The 15,230-nt window shown below is 55.5% G+C and overlaps 1 protein-coding gene across 1 annotated transcript in view; it reads right to left on the bottom strand.

Annotated features, from left to right (window-relative positions):
• Arhgef10l (Rho guanine nucleotide exchange factor 10 like) overlaps positions 1-15,230 on the bottom strand; it is a 148,103-nt gene that overhangs the window by 56,025 nt on the left and 76,848 nt on the right. Inside the window, exons 22-25 of the mRNA XM_045149085.1 lie at positions 11,635-11,721; positions 9,932-10,155; positions 7,888-8,042; positions 1,506-1,654 (exon numbers count right to left, since the gene is read on the bottom strand). Of these exons, the coding sequence (XP_045005020.1) occupies positions 1,506-1,654; positions 7,888-8,042; positions 9,932-10,155; positions 11,635-11,721 (615 nt within the window). The remainder of the gene's footprint in view (positions 1-1,505; positions 1,655-7,887; positions 8,043-9,931; positions 10,156-11,634; positions 11,722-15,230) is intronic.

Here is a 15,230-nt window from a genome sequence, read left to right as displayed (position 1 = left end):
TGTTCCTCTCCAAGGGGCGGGGCGCTCTCCCCTCCCACGAAGGTGAACGTGACAGGAACAGGGTTGGGGTTGCCGCCTTTAATGATGCTGCCAGCTCCCCTCTCCAGAAAGTCTCTGGGACTACGGGAAGCCTGAGTGGTCAGAACACCCCGGGGAAGACAGCACAGCTCTCACCAGCTATGTGCCTGGTCATTCTGTTCACAGCCCTCGTGAATGTTCCCACCATCCACAGTTCCCTAGAGGCCTGGGTTCTACGCCGCCTCCCAGGCCCCTTCCTGAAAGAGCCTTCTGCCAAAACGACTCTCAGTTCCGCGTGCCTGGCCCCCAGTTTCCTCAGCTGTCTCCCGCCCGGCGTCACAGGCTTGCCGGCCACACTGAGGATGTCCACTGTTCCCAGCGAGCTCTGAGGATCTGCACTCACCGTCCATCCCTCCTGCCCTGGGGCTCACTTCCCCCAGACTGAGAAAGAATAGAGCCTCCACCACTTGACTAGCAACCTCCCAGGCAGGCTGGGTCTCCCCTTCTTCCCCTCCACTGCCATAAACAGGGTGCCCAGCATATGGGCTACAGGCTGAGTGCCTCTGCTCCCCACAGCTCTCCCGGGGCTGAGCCTGACTCTGCCTTGGGAGGTCAGCAGGACTCTCACAGGATACCTGAGTGAGATCCAAGCAGAGTGGCCGGCCACGTCTCCAGGACTCGACCCTGAGATCCAGAGCTCCACTATGGCATCCTGTGCCTCAGTTTCCCCATTTGTCCAATGAGGATTGTAGCCTTGGGACCCTGCCCTCATCACCCATGATCAAATCTACCTCGTGCTCCCACTGGCTACCAAGTGCCAATTTAGAGATACCCAAGCAAGAGCCTGGTGGGAAGGAGATGGCCCCCAGGATGACGCGCACTCAGGGAGCCAGCCTGTCTGCTTAGGAGCTGCATCCATGTTCCACTCTGGGCCCGGCGCCAGCTCCAACCAAATCAATAATCCAAACACATCAGCCATGGCAAATGTCACGAAAATGCCATTTGAGAAGCCACATCTGACTCATACCAGTTACCGAGGATGGACTTGGGTGTGGGATGAGACAGGTAAACCTGGAACAGTGTGAGGACCAGATGCTCATCTCAGCCAAGGGACAGAGCTGTGCCTGCAGCCGGACAGGGCAGGCCCAGGGAGTCTCCATCTGCTTAAAGAGCCCAGTGCCCAAGATGACTACAGCCACAGTGGCATGTCTCAGCCCGGCTGGGGCGCCATGGACACAAGTCCTGGGCACTAGTCCCAGGATGGGCACCCAAGTCCACCCCCACAGGCAGTAATCAGAGTCGCCTGGGATTCCAGTCATGACCCTAGTAGTGGGGACCTTCCTACTGAGTGGCTAGTCAGGGGTAGCCTGGGCCTCTGCTTCTGGATGCATTATATGACCCATCCCTGAGATAAGGCTGGGAGCTAAGGGGGCAGGAGAGTCAGCAGGCGAGCCATCTGACAGCCTCGGGGCCACCGAGGGTTGTACCTGAGTCTGCAGGGTGGCAGCGTCCAGCACCGTGACCTGCGGCCCACAGCTGGCCCACGCGGCATCCTCCAGGCTCAGCAGTGTGCGAATGGGCCCCGGACCCACGGTCAGGCACGTGGGAGGGCTCTCAAGGTCCCATGGGATTCCACCTATGGGAGAGGAGGACAGGTCAGCAGAGGATCCCAGGCCAGCACTGAGGAGCTGGTTGGCTCCATACATCCTCACCCACCCGTCACCCCTCACCTTCATGTCACTGGGATGGCTGACTCTCATCCTCCGTGCTCCACTGCTCTGGGGACCACCCATGGACTTCCCTCCTCCCCTGTCTTCTCCCTCTCCCTCTCTCTTCCTGTTTGTCTCACTGTCCCTCACTCACTCACTCTGCACACACTCAGCAAACACCTACTCCATGCCAGGTCACGAGTACAGTCCTGGAAGAAACCACCACAGGTGCAGGCCCTGCCCTTGGGAAACTGACAGCAATGGCCAATCCAGCTACCAGCCAAGATGCCAAGCACATGGGAGAAACATGTAGCCAGGGACCTGCAGAGACCAGAGCACTGGGATCTGCCCGGAAAGAGTCTTGGGCAGTGGCTTCACCTCTCTGAGCCTCAGCTTTCTCATCTGTAAAATGGACACGATGGCCACGCCCCAGCCTTCTGGATGCTGCAGGGGTTGAGGCGACACGAGTGCAGAATCAGCATTGCCCGGGGCACACGATGAGGAGCGCGGACAGCCGCTGTGTGCCGGGAGCTCTTTTGTGAATTATTTCCTTACCTCCCACAAGCCTGTGTAGCAAATACTGTTATTATCCCTGCTTTGTAACTGCCACACCGCAGGCTCAATCACCCACGTCACAGCTCCACAGCAGTCCCTGCTCATTGGCTCCCAACAGTCTGCAGAAGCCAGTGTTGACTCCCTTAACTAAGTGACAGCAAGACCCACAGAGAACCTAAGCTAATCCACCAATGGGTGTCATTCAGGTCAAGCAGCATTTGAACCCAGGACTCTGATCTGACCCTCTCCTCCTCCAAGCCCAGCCACCAACTATGCACTGGGAACGGCATCAGGGAGGGGCAAATGACCAAAAAGTGGCCAGGCCTCCGCAGAAATGAGATCCTCACAGGCCAGAAATAACTGTAAGGCTTTCAGTGCCCCCCAGTGGTAAGAGGTGAGCAATGTCTGGGGCCAGAAGATGGAACTTCTACCATTATAGCTAACATGGGGCTGGGGACCCCCGCCCTCCCATACCCAGAAAATACTGAGACAGCATCCTGGAAACTTGGCAGCAGGGGTTCATCTGTGGGCACAGCACTGATGACCACCAGAGCCCTTATATCTGCCATCCTGGAACAGAGCAATCTCTATGGCTGCCTGGGATAGGAGCCAGGGCCTGAAGACCATGAGGGCCACATGGACACTGACCACCCCCCCCCCCCAGCTTCCCATGCCAGGTGTCGCTAGAAGTCTCAACTCCAGGACAGACTAAGAAACTGTGATAAGATTCAATATGAGTTTTTATTACAGTGGACACTGGACCCAAGTCCCCAGCTAGAGGCACATGGTGTCACAGTGAAAGAGAAACAGATAGAACCTTGTCCTCTCAGGTCCTTCCACCCTCACATGCCAGCCTCCAGAACTATAAAGATAATCTAATGAGGACTGGAGATATGTCAGTGGTTAAGGTGTTTGCCTGAGAAGCCCAAAGACCCAGGTTCGATTCCCCAGAACCCATGTAAGCCAGATGCACAAGGTGGAGCCAGCATCTGGGGTTTGTTTGCAGTGGCTAGAGGCCTTGGTGCACCCATTCTTTATCTCTCTAAATAAATAAATTGCTTTCAAAAGCAGTGTTTATGCCAGGTGTGGTGGCGTATGCCTTTAATCCCAGCACTCAGGAGGCAGAGCTAGGAGGATCGCCATGAATTCGAGGCCACCCTGAGACTCCACAGTGAATTCCAGGTCAGCCGGGGCTAGAGTGAGACCTACCCTGAAAAAACAAAAAAAAAGGTAGTCTAGCCAGGCATGGTGGCACACACCTTTAATCCCAACACTCAGGAGGCAGAGGTAGGAGGATTGCTGTTAATTCGAGGCCACCCTGAGAATACATAGTGAATTCCAGATTAGCCTGAGCTAGAATGAAACCCTACCAAAAAAAAAAAAAAAAAAAAAAAGGTAGTCTAGCCAGGCATGGTGGTGCACGCCTTTAGTCCCAGCACTCAGAAAGCAGAGGTAGGACGATCGCTGTGAGTTTGAGGCCACCCTGAGTTCCAGGTCAGCCTGGGCTACAGCAAGACCCTACCTCAAGAAAAAAAAAAAAAAAAAAAGGTAATCTAATGAGCCTGGGTTGGACTCAAGGGGACTGTCTCCTCTACTCCCCCTCCCCATCTGATTCTCAGGTAACCATGGGTAAGCACACACATTCCAGAACCCAGAATGCCCACTCCCAGGCACACACTCGCCCCTGTGCGACAACCCAGTTATCTAAGCCAGCGCCAGCTTCATAGCTGGTCCGGGGAGATGAAGGCCTAACTCAGCAAAGGCTCCGTGGGGACACCAGCTCATCCCTCTCCCCCAAGCCCCAGAGGACACGACCCCGCCAGTCTCCCTCAGGGGTCTGGCTAGTGGCAGAAGGCAGGACACAGAGTGAAAGTCATGGAGGCAAAGAAGGGCCCCCAGGGCAACTCCTGCCAGCTGAGGGGGGGAACAGCGACAATAACCATGACAACACAAGGAATGGGCTCAGGCGTGGTAACCCATGAAAATTAGCACATCCGATAAGCACTCCATAAAGGGGACTGTCTGTGTCCCCATTTCACAGGGAAGGAAACTGAGGCTTAGGGAGGTATAGCCATGGGCTCAGCAGTCTCTCAGCAGGACTCAGTTCCAGGCAGCCCATCTCCCCACCTGTTTGCTTCTAATACCTGCTTCCTTGAAGCGATGACTATGTCTCCAACTAGTGACACCCCCCCACCCCCAGAGGCCCCGCCTTCTTGAAGTGATGACTATACCCCAATCAGGGGTGCCCACCCATTTCCACAGGCACAGTGATACTCCTGTGCTGCATCAGAGGCCAGGCCAGTGACCGCCTGGCTCAGGCCTGGGTCCCAGCACCTGCTCAGTGCCTGGCATCTCCTGGATACTCAAAATGCACTGAATGAATGAGTGAATGAAAGGACAGATGGATAAATGAAGAATGAAGCCAAGCAGAGGCCCCATGAACAGCATACTGACTTGACCCCAGTTTCCATCCCGGGCAGCTGGAAATGGCATTCAGTTCTGACATTCCATGGCCCCTTATGGCCTGCCTGGTCACCCTTGGGTTCTCCCAGGTCAGCTGTCCCACTGGGTTTCCTGGCCCGAACTATGTCCTCAGGTTAGGTTCTCACTTAGTATGCGAGGCCTGCCCTTCTGCAGTGAGCTTCGGAGCCAGGAAGGTCAATGGCATCCAGTCTTGGCCTCAGTCACACCCAGACACTACACACCTCTCATTCAATACCTGCTCCAGGATGGAGACATGAGACCTGGACTATGCCTATCCCAGACACTCCTGGCCACTAGGGGACACCTGAGATGGGTTCTGGGGTTCCCAGGGGAGGAGGGGCCGAGTGTAGCACAGACCACCTGCCGCAGTTGGGAGGTTCTCCTAGGCCTCTGGAGGAAAACTGATGCTGGCTCCCCAGCTGGTCAGGGCCACGCACACGCAGCTCAGATGAAAAACTTTCGGGAAACAACCCCAGCTGCCCCACACTGCACAGAGGGTCCTAAGAGCTGACCTTCATGCTTGGACCACCTCTGAAGGACACCACAGAGTGGCTGGGGTGAGGCATGCAGGTAAGGCAAGACCTCTCCTAGGCTGCTCTGGCCACAGCCAAGCCAGACCACCTGAGATCAGGCTCCTGGGAAAGGTGTGACTGTCAGGCTCACCGGCCTGCCTGCCAGAGAGGGCAGTGCCTGGCCTTTGTAATGCTCCTCCCTTTACTTCCCAGGGCACAGAGACAAACCCAAGGACTGTCACCAAACCTTGCCCACTGTCACTTGCCCTCTAGCTCCCAAACAGCACTACAGCCTCCTCTCTGGGGGGGGGGGCTCCACCAAGCAGCTGTGTTCCTGCTCCATCCTTTGCGAACAGTGTACCCTCCGTCTCGAGCAATGTTACCCCAACTCCACTTGCCTGACCCTCTCTCCATCTGTTCTCAACCTTGGGATCTGCCTCCTTGAGGGGCCCTGGCCACCCACCCCACCCTATGGTAGGTACTAGGTAACTGGGCTGTCCCAACTCTTCCCCTTGGGACCACCCTAGCACGGCGAAGGGTCTCACACTTCCCGCTGTGGGCCTGGCTAATCCAGCCTCACCCTGTAGACTGTGCCGCCCACAAGGGCGGGGGAATGTCTGTTTTGCCAGCCAGTGTATCCAAGGCACAGGTGCTCAGTCACATTTGGAGGACAAACATCTTTAAAGCAGAAAGGCTGGTGGGACATATCCACTTCCTTCCACACACTCCACTGGCCCAGCTCTACTGCGATGGGCTGGGTCCTCCCAGCTGGAAAGGTTCAAGACTGGGAGACAAAACCCCTGGTCTCAGCCATGGAGATAGTAAGGAGGGCAAATGTCCCCAGTGGCTCTCTGTTCTGACAAATAAGCAGCTCCAGGCTGAGGGCCAATGGCTGGACCCAAAACCCCACCATGGTTTGCTTTTGAACTGAACCTCCCCAAATCCATTCCACTGAAGGCCGGGCCAGCCCCCCACCCCCACCCCCCACACACACCATGCCTCAGAATTTTGTCTTATTTGGAAACAGTGTCCCTGCAACTATGACCAGTAGAACTTCAGTCCCACTGGGGTCAGTGGGGTCCTAACCCAACATTACGAGTGTTCTGATACAAGGGAAGATTAGACTCAAAGGTGCAGGAAACAGGGAGACCTCCACGCGAGGACCGGGGTGATGCTACCACAGACCAAGCAGCTGCCAGGAGCCGGAATGATGCCTGGGACACAGCCTGGCCAGGGGCCTGTGCGGGGAGCGAGCAGGGCCTACCTGCCAGAAACCACCCCAACTGAGGCCTGGAGGCTTGGGTAGGATGAAACCAGGGGTGTTCAGTGGGTACCAGAGAGTGGGTGATCCCTTTAGGGCCCCTTGTGTAAACCTCAACACATCTGAGCCTGGATTTACATTCACGCGCACGCTCTGTCTGACGGTGAGAGGGATTTTTTTCCCTCCATACCCCTTTAATTAAAAACTATAAATGCCTTATCAAAAGCTAATTAAAAATACCAACACAGTGCCAAGTAGCAAGAAAAAAAAGTCCTCAGTGCAAATATCAGTTTATAACCCTGCAACAGGCTGGGATGACGCAGCCATTAGAGCCATGCTGGGAGAGGGAGTGGAGGAGGGGAGGAATGCCATGTACCTTTGGATCGTCCACCCCACCTCCTCAGATCGTCTTAGTCTTCCACATAGACATAGAGGCATGAGGAAGCCACGGGACCCACCAGGCTGTGGACAAATGGTCTCTCCCCACCTAACCTCAGCATCTTGGCATCCTGGCTCATGGAACAGAGGGGCTCCAGGGTCACAAGAGACTCAAGATGATAAGCACGTACCACACACTTGGCCCTGGAATGTGGCGCCCCAGCACTGCTAGCCTTACCCTCCAGGCACAAGGAGCTAGCCAGCCACCGCTCCTGACAGTAGCAGCCCAGATACTTCCCTCTCCTCAGCAGACCATGCTGGGCCTGTGTCTGGTCTTCCTTGAGCCTCTCAGCCCACTGGAACCAGGACCAGTAGCACAATCAAGATCCCCATTATGGGACTGAAGAGATGGCTTTAGTGGTGAAGGCATTTATTTGCCTGCGAAGCCTAAGGACCCAAGTTTGATTCCCCAGGGCCCACATCAGCCAGACGCACAAGGTGGCACGTGCTTCTGGAGTTCATGTGTGGTAGCTGGAGGCTCTGACACACTCATTCATATTCTCTCCCTTTCCCCTCCCCCTCTCAAATAAACATTTAAAAATAAAGATTTCCTTTTTATGGATGAAGAGCCCAGGGCTCAGAGAAGCTGCCACTCACTGGGGACACAAGTAGAACCAAAGTGGGAAGCGAGGTCTTTCCAGCCCTCACCCCTCTTAGCCACTGGTGTTCTGCCTGCAGGCTTGGCTGCCTGAATACCCTGTTCCTGCAGAGACTCATGTGTGGGGGTTATGTGTGAGATCCTGGGGGCTGGGGGTGCTCAGGGCTCTAAATCCCTCCAGCCTGAGCTTCCCTACTTGGATGGCTTCTGAACTACCTTGTTGACCTACCTCACGCAGCCTCTCAGCAGAGGAACCAGCTCCCAGTTAGCGCCCAGACTGTGCCCTCCCCCAGCCCCTCCACTCGTCCTTACCGCTGGTCCGGGGGTAGGCGGCGAGGGTACCGTCCTGCAGGCCAGCAAGCAGGTAGAAGGGGCTGTGCCGCAGACAGAGCACAGGCTGCAGGCCTGGGCTCTTGCAGGATGCCAGGCACTGGGTACCAGTGTCCACACTGCCGTAGAGCAGGATGCTGCAGGGAGAGGGCGGCTGTTGGGACTATGTGACCTGGCTATTGCTCCTCCCACTTGCACTTGAGCTCTGCCCTCCCTGGCTCCGGTCACAGGACAGCTCAGGGTTCCTGAAGCTGACGACAAAGGCACTGAGAGGTGTTTCCACAGCTACTTAGGCCTGAGTTCAAATCCACCTGCACCTCTCAGCTGCTGACCTGAACCACTGAGCCTCAGCCCTCTCCATCTAACGGGCTGTGGTGTCCACCTCAGAGCCATCAAGATACAATTGTTCGCTGAGTGACAGAAAGCCAGCCATGGAGACCACAAGGCCTGGAATGCCATCTATAGCACATGTTTGGAGACACATCCTCAGAAATGTCCAGGAAAGGAGGTGACTGCTAAATGGGTATAAGGCTTCTTTGGAGAATAAAGAGAATATTCTGGAACTAGTCATTACTGAAAGTCACTGAATTGTGTATTTAAAATGTTAAGATAGGGCTGGAGAAATTGCTCAGTGGTTAAAGATGCTTCCTTGCAAAAGCCTGCCAGCCTGGGTTCAACTCCCCAGTATCCATGTAAAGGCAAATGCACAAAACGGTGCCTGATTCTGGAGCTCATCTGCAGTGACAAGAGGTCCTGGCGCACCCATACACCCCCTTCCTCCCTCTCTCCCTTCCCCCACCTCTCTCAAGAAAATCAATAAAAATGTATATATTAAAATGTTAAAACAGTGATTTTTTTTAAAAAAAATAGTGTCTCATGGGCTGGAGAGATGGCTTAGCGGTTAAGCGCTTGCCTGTGAAGCCTAAGGACCCCGGTTCGAGGCTCGCTTCCCCAGGTCCCACGTTAGCCAGGTGCACAAGGGGGCGCATGCATCTGGAGTTCATTTGCAGTGGCTGGAGGCCCTGGCGTGCCCATTCTCTCTCTATCTGCCTCTTTCTCTCTCTGTCTGTCGCTCTTAAATAAGTAAATAAAGATAAAATAGCATCTCATGTATCCTAGGCTGGCCTCAGACTCGCTATGTAGCCAAGGAGGATCGTGAACTTCTGATTCTCGGGCACCCACCTCCAGAGTACCGGAGTCATAGACGTACTGACAGGCGTGTGCCGCCACACCTGGTTCACGTGGGCCAGGGATTTCTGCACGCTAGGCAAATACTACCAAACTGGTATACATCTCTAGCCTGAAAATGATGAATTTTGTGTTATGTGGATTCTATCTTAGTCCAAAATGAAAGTTAAGAGTAAGGCCCAGGACCCTCCTAAGTCCAGGCCAAGGCAGGAGTGGGCACTCAGTTGCAGCCCCCCCCCCACTGGTTTTCCCTGGCATGATGCCTTTGGTTCCTCCCTCTGTGGGAAATGGGGGTAGGCCCCACTCAGCATGAGTACAACATATAGCAGACCCTTAGGAGACACACTCTTCACCCCCCTGCAGAATAGGGTAAAGAGAACAGATGCCAGGGGAGCAGGGCACAAGGATGCTAGGCCACGGGCTCTCTGGAGGGCACGGTCCTTTTTGACAGCTTTCAGGTGCCCCCGACCCTCAATTCTCAGATAGGAGCCCAGAGAGTGCCCATGTGTGCCTATGGACCCACAGCGAGGAAGTGGGTCCTGGGGCTGAGATTTGAAACAGATCCAGGAAACAGCAAAGCCAGTGTCTCACCCATACTGCCTGGGGTGGGGTGGGGTGGGGTGGGGGTGCAGGCAGTTATAGTTCAAGCAGTTCCTATACTCTGGCTCCCACGCTGGCTGTCTCAGGTGTCTGTCTTTCTGGTGACACCAGCCAGGGGCAGCGCATGTGGGTAGGTGGTTAGGAAATCAGGAGGGCTAGAGGGACAGTCATCAGCCCTCCTGCCTGGCACCAGAGACTCTTCCCACCCCGCTTCCCCGTCCCTCCTCCAGCCCCTCACCTGCCATCTTGCAATCCGAGGCAGATGGTCGGGTGCACAATAGCTGAGGGTTCGGCAGATGCCCGGCTCTCGTCCATGCCCTCGGCCTCATCCTCTGGCTCAGGGATATACTCCATGCAGAGCACGGGGGCTGCCAGCGGGAAGGACTTGACAGTGCGCGGCGAGGGGCGGTTCAGGGAGAAGATCTCCACCTGGCCGCCTGCGCCCTCCTGCCCACCGCCAACCTGGGAGCAGAGACCAGAGGCTATCGGGCAGGCTCTCAGGGGTGGCAGAGCTCAGCTCTGCCTCCCCAGGGACCACGTCCCGAACTCCAGACTTAGAGGTGGAGAAGACCAAAGGAAGTCAGGCGAGGAGCTAGTCAGCTGAAATGCCCCATCAGCGTAGTCTTTGGACTTGGACACCTTTATCTGTTCTTTCCAATGCCGCTACATTGAATGAACTTCCTGTCTCTATTTTTCACTGTCACCTGTCTCTTTAACTGCTGCACTGAGGACAGCTGGCCTAGCCTAGCTTTCGCGGACAGTGGGGGCCCATTTCTGGCAAATTCACTAGAAGGCCCTGCTCTCATCTTGCTGCTACTTGTATTTCTGTCATTTCTTTCTTTTTTTAAAATTTATTGATTTTTTTTTTTATAAAGAGGTTGCACAGTCAGCTTTTTACTTCCCCTCTGTAGGGGGCATTTCAATCGAGATTCAGGGAAATATGCTCTGTCCTTTTTAAATCACTCCCTCTGTCTTGTTCACTGTTTCACTTTTGTGTCTAGCACATGGCATGAACACAGTGTCTACTTGTCGAGAGGGGTGTGCCGACAGGTAGATGCACGCAAGAGTGTACAGGCGGATGGATAAGTAGCAAGGGTGGACAGGAGGATGAATGGATAAGAGGATGGATGGGATGAGGGATGGATGGATGGACAGATGGATAGGAGGATGGATGTATGAATAGACAAGTGAACGGGAGAATGGATGGAAGGATAGGAGGATGGATGGATGGACAGATGGATGGGAGGATGGATGGATAGATGGACGGATGAAAGGATAGATAGATGGGCGATTGCATGAACAATGGGGTGATGGATGGATGAATGGACAGAACAGGTAGGTGAACCGATGGATGGACAGGGTAGATGGGTGCATGCATGCATAGATAGATGCACCATGTGCTAAATAATGGGGAAAGAGTGATGGGGGAATGTCAACCTCAGGAGGGACATTCAGGCTGAAGGATAAGCCAGGGTTTTTGCTGTCCAAATGCCTAGAAGCAGGAATAAGCAAGAGTTGTAAGATGGCCAGGGCAGGCAAGGCCAGAACCTCCAGCATGAGAGGGGACAAGCATTATGTCAGGAGCCTCAGGGGCACCTCATGTGAGAGGATGGGGATCTTCCTCCAGGAAGCCCAGGGGTTGGGGTGAGTTGGAATCTCTGTGTGAGATGGACAAGAGGCAGCCCTGTGTAAGGCCTGCAGACCAAGCCTCTGCAAAGCTCCAGTACCAGGACTATTTGCAAGAGCCAAACTCGTGTTCGCTCCTGGGGTTTGTAGCCCTGCGCGAGGTTGCGCCTCCCACCTCGGCGCCCAGAGGCCCAGGAAGCCCTTGATGGGTGAAGCCGCTCAGCAGGCAGGAGCTTTCTCAGCCTCCCTCCCAGAGCGCCGCCCCGCTCCTGTGCTGAGGACAGACTTCCTGGCTGGACACAGTGGACTACTCACCCAGAGGTAGCCCTGAGGAAGGGAAGTGCTGACGGCCGAGAAGCCCAGCAGGGGACAGTTGACGGGACTGTGGACCAGGGCTCCGAGCTGCAAGACAGTACAGGCTGCGTTAGTCGGTGAGGTCCCAAGATGCCAGTATGTGACAGGCTCCTGAGCCCATTAAGTTCCTCAAATGAAAATCCCTAATGGGGGGGGGGGAGGAAAGTGACGCGTGCCACACACACACATGGCCTGCAGGTACTTCCAATGCTACGCATTTGATCAGCATTCTTCTAGAATCTTCCAGCCAAAAGGGACTTGGCCGTTGCTCTGTATCAGCCCATGGTTTCTGGAACTAAGCAGCTTCCAGATAGTTTGTTGATAACCACTAACTGACCCCCCTTCTATGTTACCAATCAAGAGAAGGACCAAAGAGGGCAGGGGACTATGGTGGGCCACAGAGGAGGTGGCAGGGCCCAGCCTGCCCCCTGTTCACCCAATGGCCTCCAAAGAGCCACAGGAAGGTGGGGCCTGGGATGCTGGGGCTGTGCAGCAGGACCCCCCCTGCAGAGGACCCTCAAGACAAGAGGGCTGGGCGGCTTGTGTAGGAAGCATGCGGGAGCCTGGTGCTATCTCAGATCCACCAGCCACTTGAACCTCTCCCTGCTTCCCATGCTTGGTGGCCTCAAAGAGGCCTCTTTCCTGAGCTGTTCAAGACAACCATGTGAGGGCTGCAGAAGGATGCTCGCTGTGGGAGGGATGCGCGGACACCAGCCCTTTCGCCATACAGGTGCTGCCCTCTGCTGGTGCCAAAGGCCCTGCCAACCCCACTCTACTGGAATAGCCTAACAAAATTCTTAATGGCCAAAGGCAAGAAGAACCAAAGAAGTCACCCCACTGGGCCTCCTCATGTGGCAGTTTGTCATCTTAGAGCTCAGAGTGGGGACATGATTCGGCTGGAGGTCACCCAGGAGATGAGGCGCAGAAGCAGGGCTAGAATTGACACCTCGCTGTCCTGGTCAGAGTTCATTCTGCTTGCTGAATTCCACCCAAAAGCCAGTGCCAGGTCACAGACCGCAGCATTCTGGTGTGTCCCTTCTGCCCAGCGGGGGATATGGACCCCCACACTCTGAGCACAAAGCTTCCCAAACCCATGTCTCATGGTTCTCCTAGCCGCTTTGCTTCTCAGTGGCTGCGGCTGAGGACGCTGGCCCTTTCTGCCAGCCGTCATCCCTCTCCTCTCAGAGTCCTGGCTCAGGCATCTCCATGGCAACTTGGGAGAAGCGGATGTCAGCTGGAGCAGCACAGCCAGGTCCAGGGTAGTGGTGACAACTGACATGGCTTCTTCACAGGCAAGGGCCCGCACCTTAGTCTCGCTGGTGCCGGGAAGCCGGCTTCTGGGAAACCAGGTGTCCTGAGCAGGGCAGGAAGCAGGCCTTGGGTGCAGCCCACCTGGGCTCCCATCCCAGCCTCCTGCCTGCAGCTGGGGTTCCAAGCGACCCAGTAAATCTGTTCCTATGTAAGTGGGGTGCTGACACCCTGCCAGGGTGGTGCCGGAGCCAGGAGAGAACAGCTGCACGCACAGCGTTCAGGCCTGGGCACCTGGCACCCGGCAGCCCTGTAGTCTTGGTATGTTCTGCCCATCACCCAGGTGGGCAACTGCACAGCTAGCATGGTGTGCCCAACCACTGTGCCTTGGATTTCACTTGAGTGCGTCCCCCAAAGATTCATGGGCTGGGAGCTTGAGCCCCCAGGAAGTGGGACACAGGGGGAGGTGAGTGGGTCACTGGAGGCATCATCCCTGGAAGAGATTAATGCCATTCTCCTAAGACCCCAGTTAGTTCCCTTGAGAGTGGGTGACGGAAGACAAGCCAGCGTGGTGCTGAAGCTTGGACTTCTGGCCTCACAGTGTGATCATCTCTCCCCATGTGCTCCCCCGAGAAACTGCCATGGCCCTGGGACCTCACCAGAGGCTGAACACACTGGGGCTGTCTGTTTAAGAAACCTCTTTTCTTCATATAGAATCCAGCCTCAAGTAATTTGTTATAGCCACAGAAGATAGACTATCAGTGGATCTGGCAAACAGAGCCCGGCGACCTGCAGAACAGAGGCCTCTGAGGACTAAGCAGCCTGGCCACAGACCTTCAACTCTCCAAGGTGCTCAAGTCTTAAAACACCTTACAGTAGACAGTACCCCATGCCAGCTCCCTGCCCATCTGCAAGCAGACCTTGAGACTGACCTTAACCAACTGGGCAATAGTTCATGTCATGCCCTCCCCTAGCCCTCCTCCAGCTCTGCTTTGGGGTGGAGCTGGGGACACAAGAATCCTCCAACGCCCCAGTTAGTCAGGCTTTCAGAAATCCCGCCCCCCCACCCCCTGCAGTGGCCTCTTCTTCCTGGGGATGAAATGCCCAGATGTCTGCTTCTGTTTCTTGAACCCACAGAGTGTTGGTCACTGTGCCATTCAATCCTCACTGCTACCAGTCAGAGGGCGCTCTAGCTGCCCCCATAACTGAAGACAGAGTTGAGACACTGTGAGCTGAAGCAGCCTTCTGATGCCACATAGAGGACACAAGCAGGGCAAGGAGGCTCCAGGTCTACATTCCCTCACTCCCAACACAGGTGCTCCTGTGAGCCAAAGGCCTGGCATGTCCTAACCCATGAGCTTCCAAAATAACCCTGCTCCCCTCCCACCCACCCCACCTCGGGCAAGAACAGAACCCAACACACACCTCACCCAGCTGGTACAGGGTGAGGGTCTCGTCTGCCCTGGGAAAGGGAGGAGATAACAACTCTCACGCAGCCCCATACCTTCTTGAGGGGAAATGGGCTGGCTGCTGGCTCTCAGTAGACCACCCAGGAGCCACTGTGGGTAGGAGGGAGGCCTGGGCAGCAGCCCACACACACACATCTGTTCCTGCCATAATTGGACAAGGCTGGCACTCCTGGCCCTAATTTGTCTGGTTGCCGACACAAAGCTGATGGGGCACAGCTGTCTAGGTTAGGTGGGAGGAGGGGACAACAGCAGAAACAACATCAGGCACCCAGCAAATGGCACCAGGCAGACTCCATCACGTCCCCTAGGACGCCCAAAGGCCCATCACCTTCAGAGATGCATGCAAGGCTCGCTTGGCAGGCATGGGGGAGTCCTCAGAGACATTAAACAGAGGCCCAGGGGACAAAGGATGCTGTAAGACCACAAGTTCCCCAGCCCCGAGAGCCCCAAGTGGGGAGATGCATAGGTCCTCGCCGGTGGCCCCCACACCCACCTCCACAGCTCTGGTGGCAGATGGCTCTCCTCTGGGTGGGCATTTGCCCAGGTAAACATTGTCAGTGACTCTATCACCTTGGTCTGACCTGAGACATGACCTGAGATGACCTGTGTGCCCAGAAGCCCCGAGGCCCTGGGGAGGGAGGGAGGTGGACTGAAGACCCCCAGCCCAGCATCAGAATCCACTTCAGGGTGAGCATGAGATGTACCAAGGCCAGACATGTGACAGACATGTTGGACTCTCTCCACAACTCTGGCGTCCACCCCAAGGTCTCTAGGTAACCTCTACTTTATGAACCCCATGCTCATCGGTCTAGCCAGCCCCACCCAATGCTCATCCCCAGC

Source organism: Jaculus jaculus, chromosome 5 (assembly GCF_020740685.1).
Source record: "Jaculus jaculus isolate mJacJac1 chromosome 5, mJacJac1.mat.Y.cur, whole genome shotgun sequence".
Classification (NCBI taxonomy): Eukaryota; Metazoa; Chordata; class Mammalia; order Rodentia; family Dipodidae; genus Jaculus; species Jaculus jaculus.
This window is presented reverse-complemented; position numbering and strand designations above follow the sequence as displayed.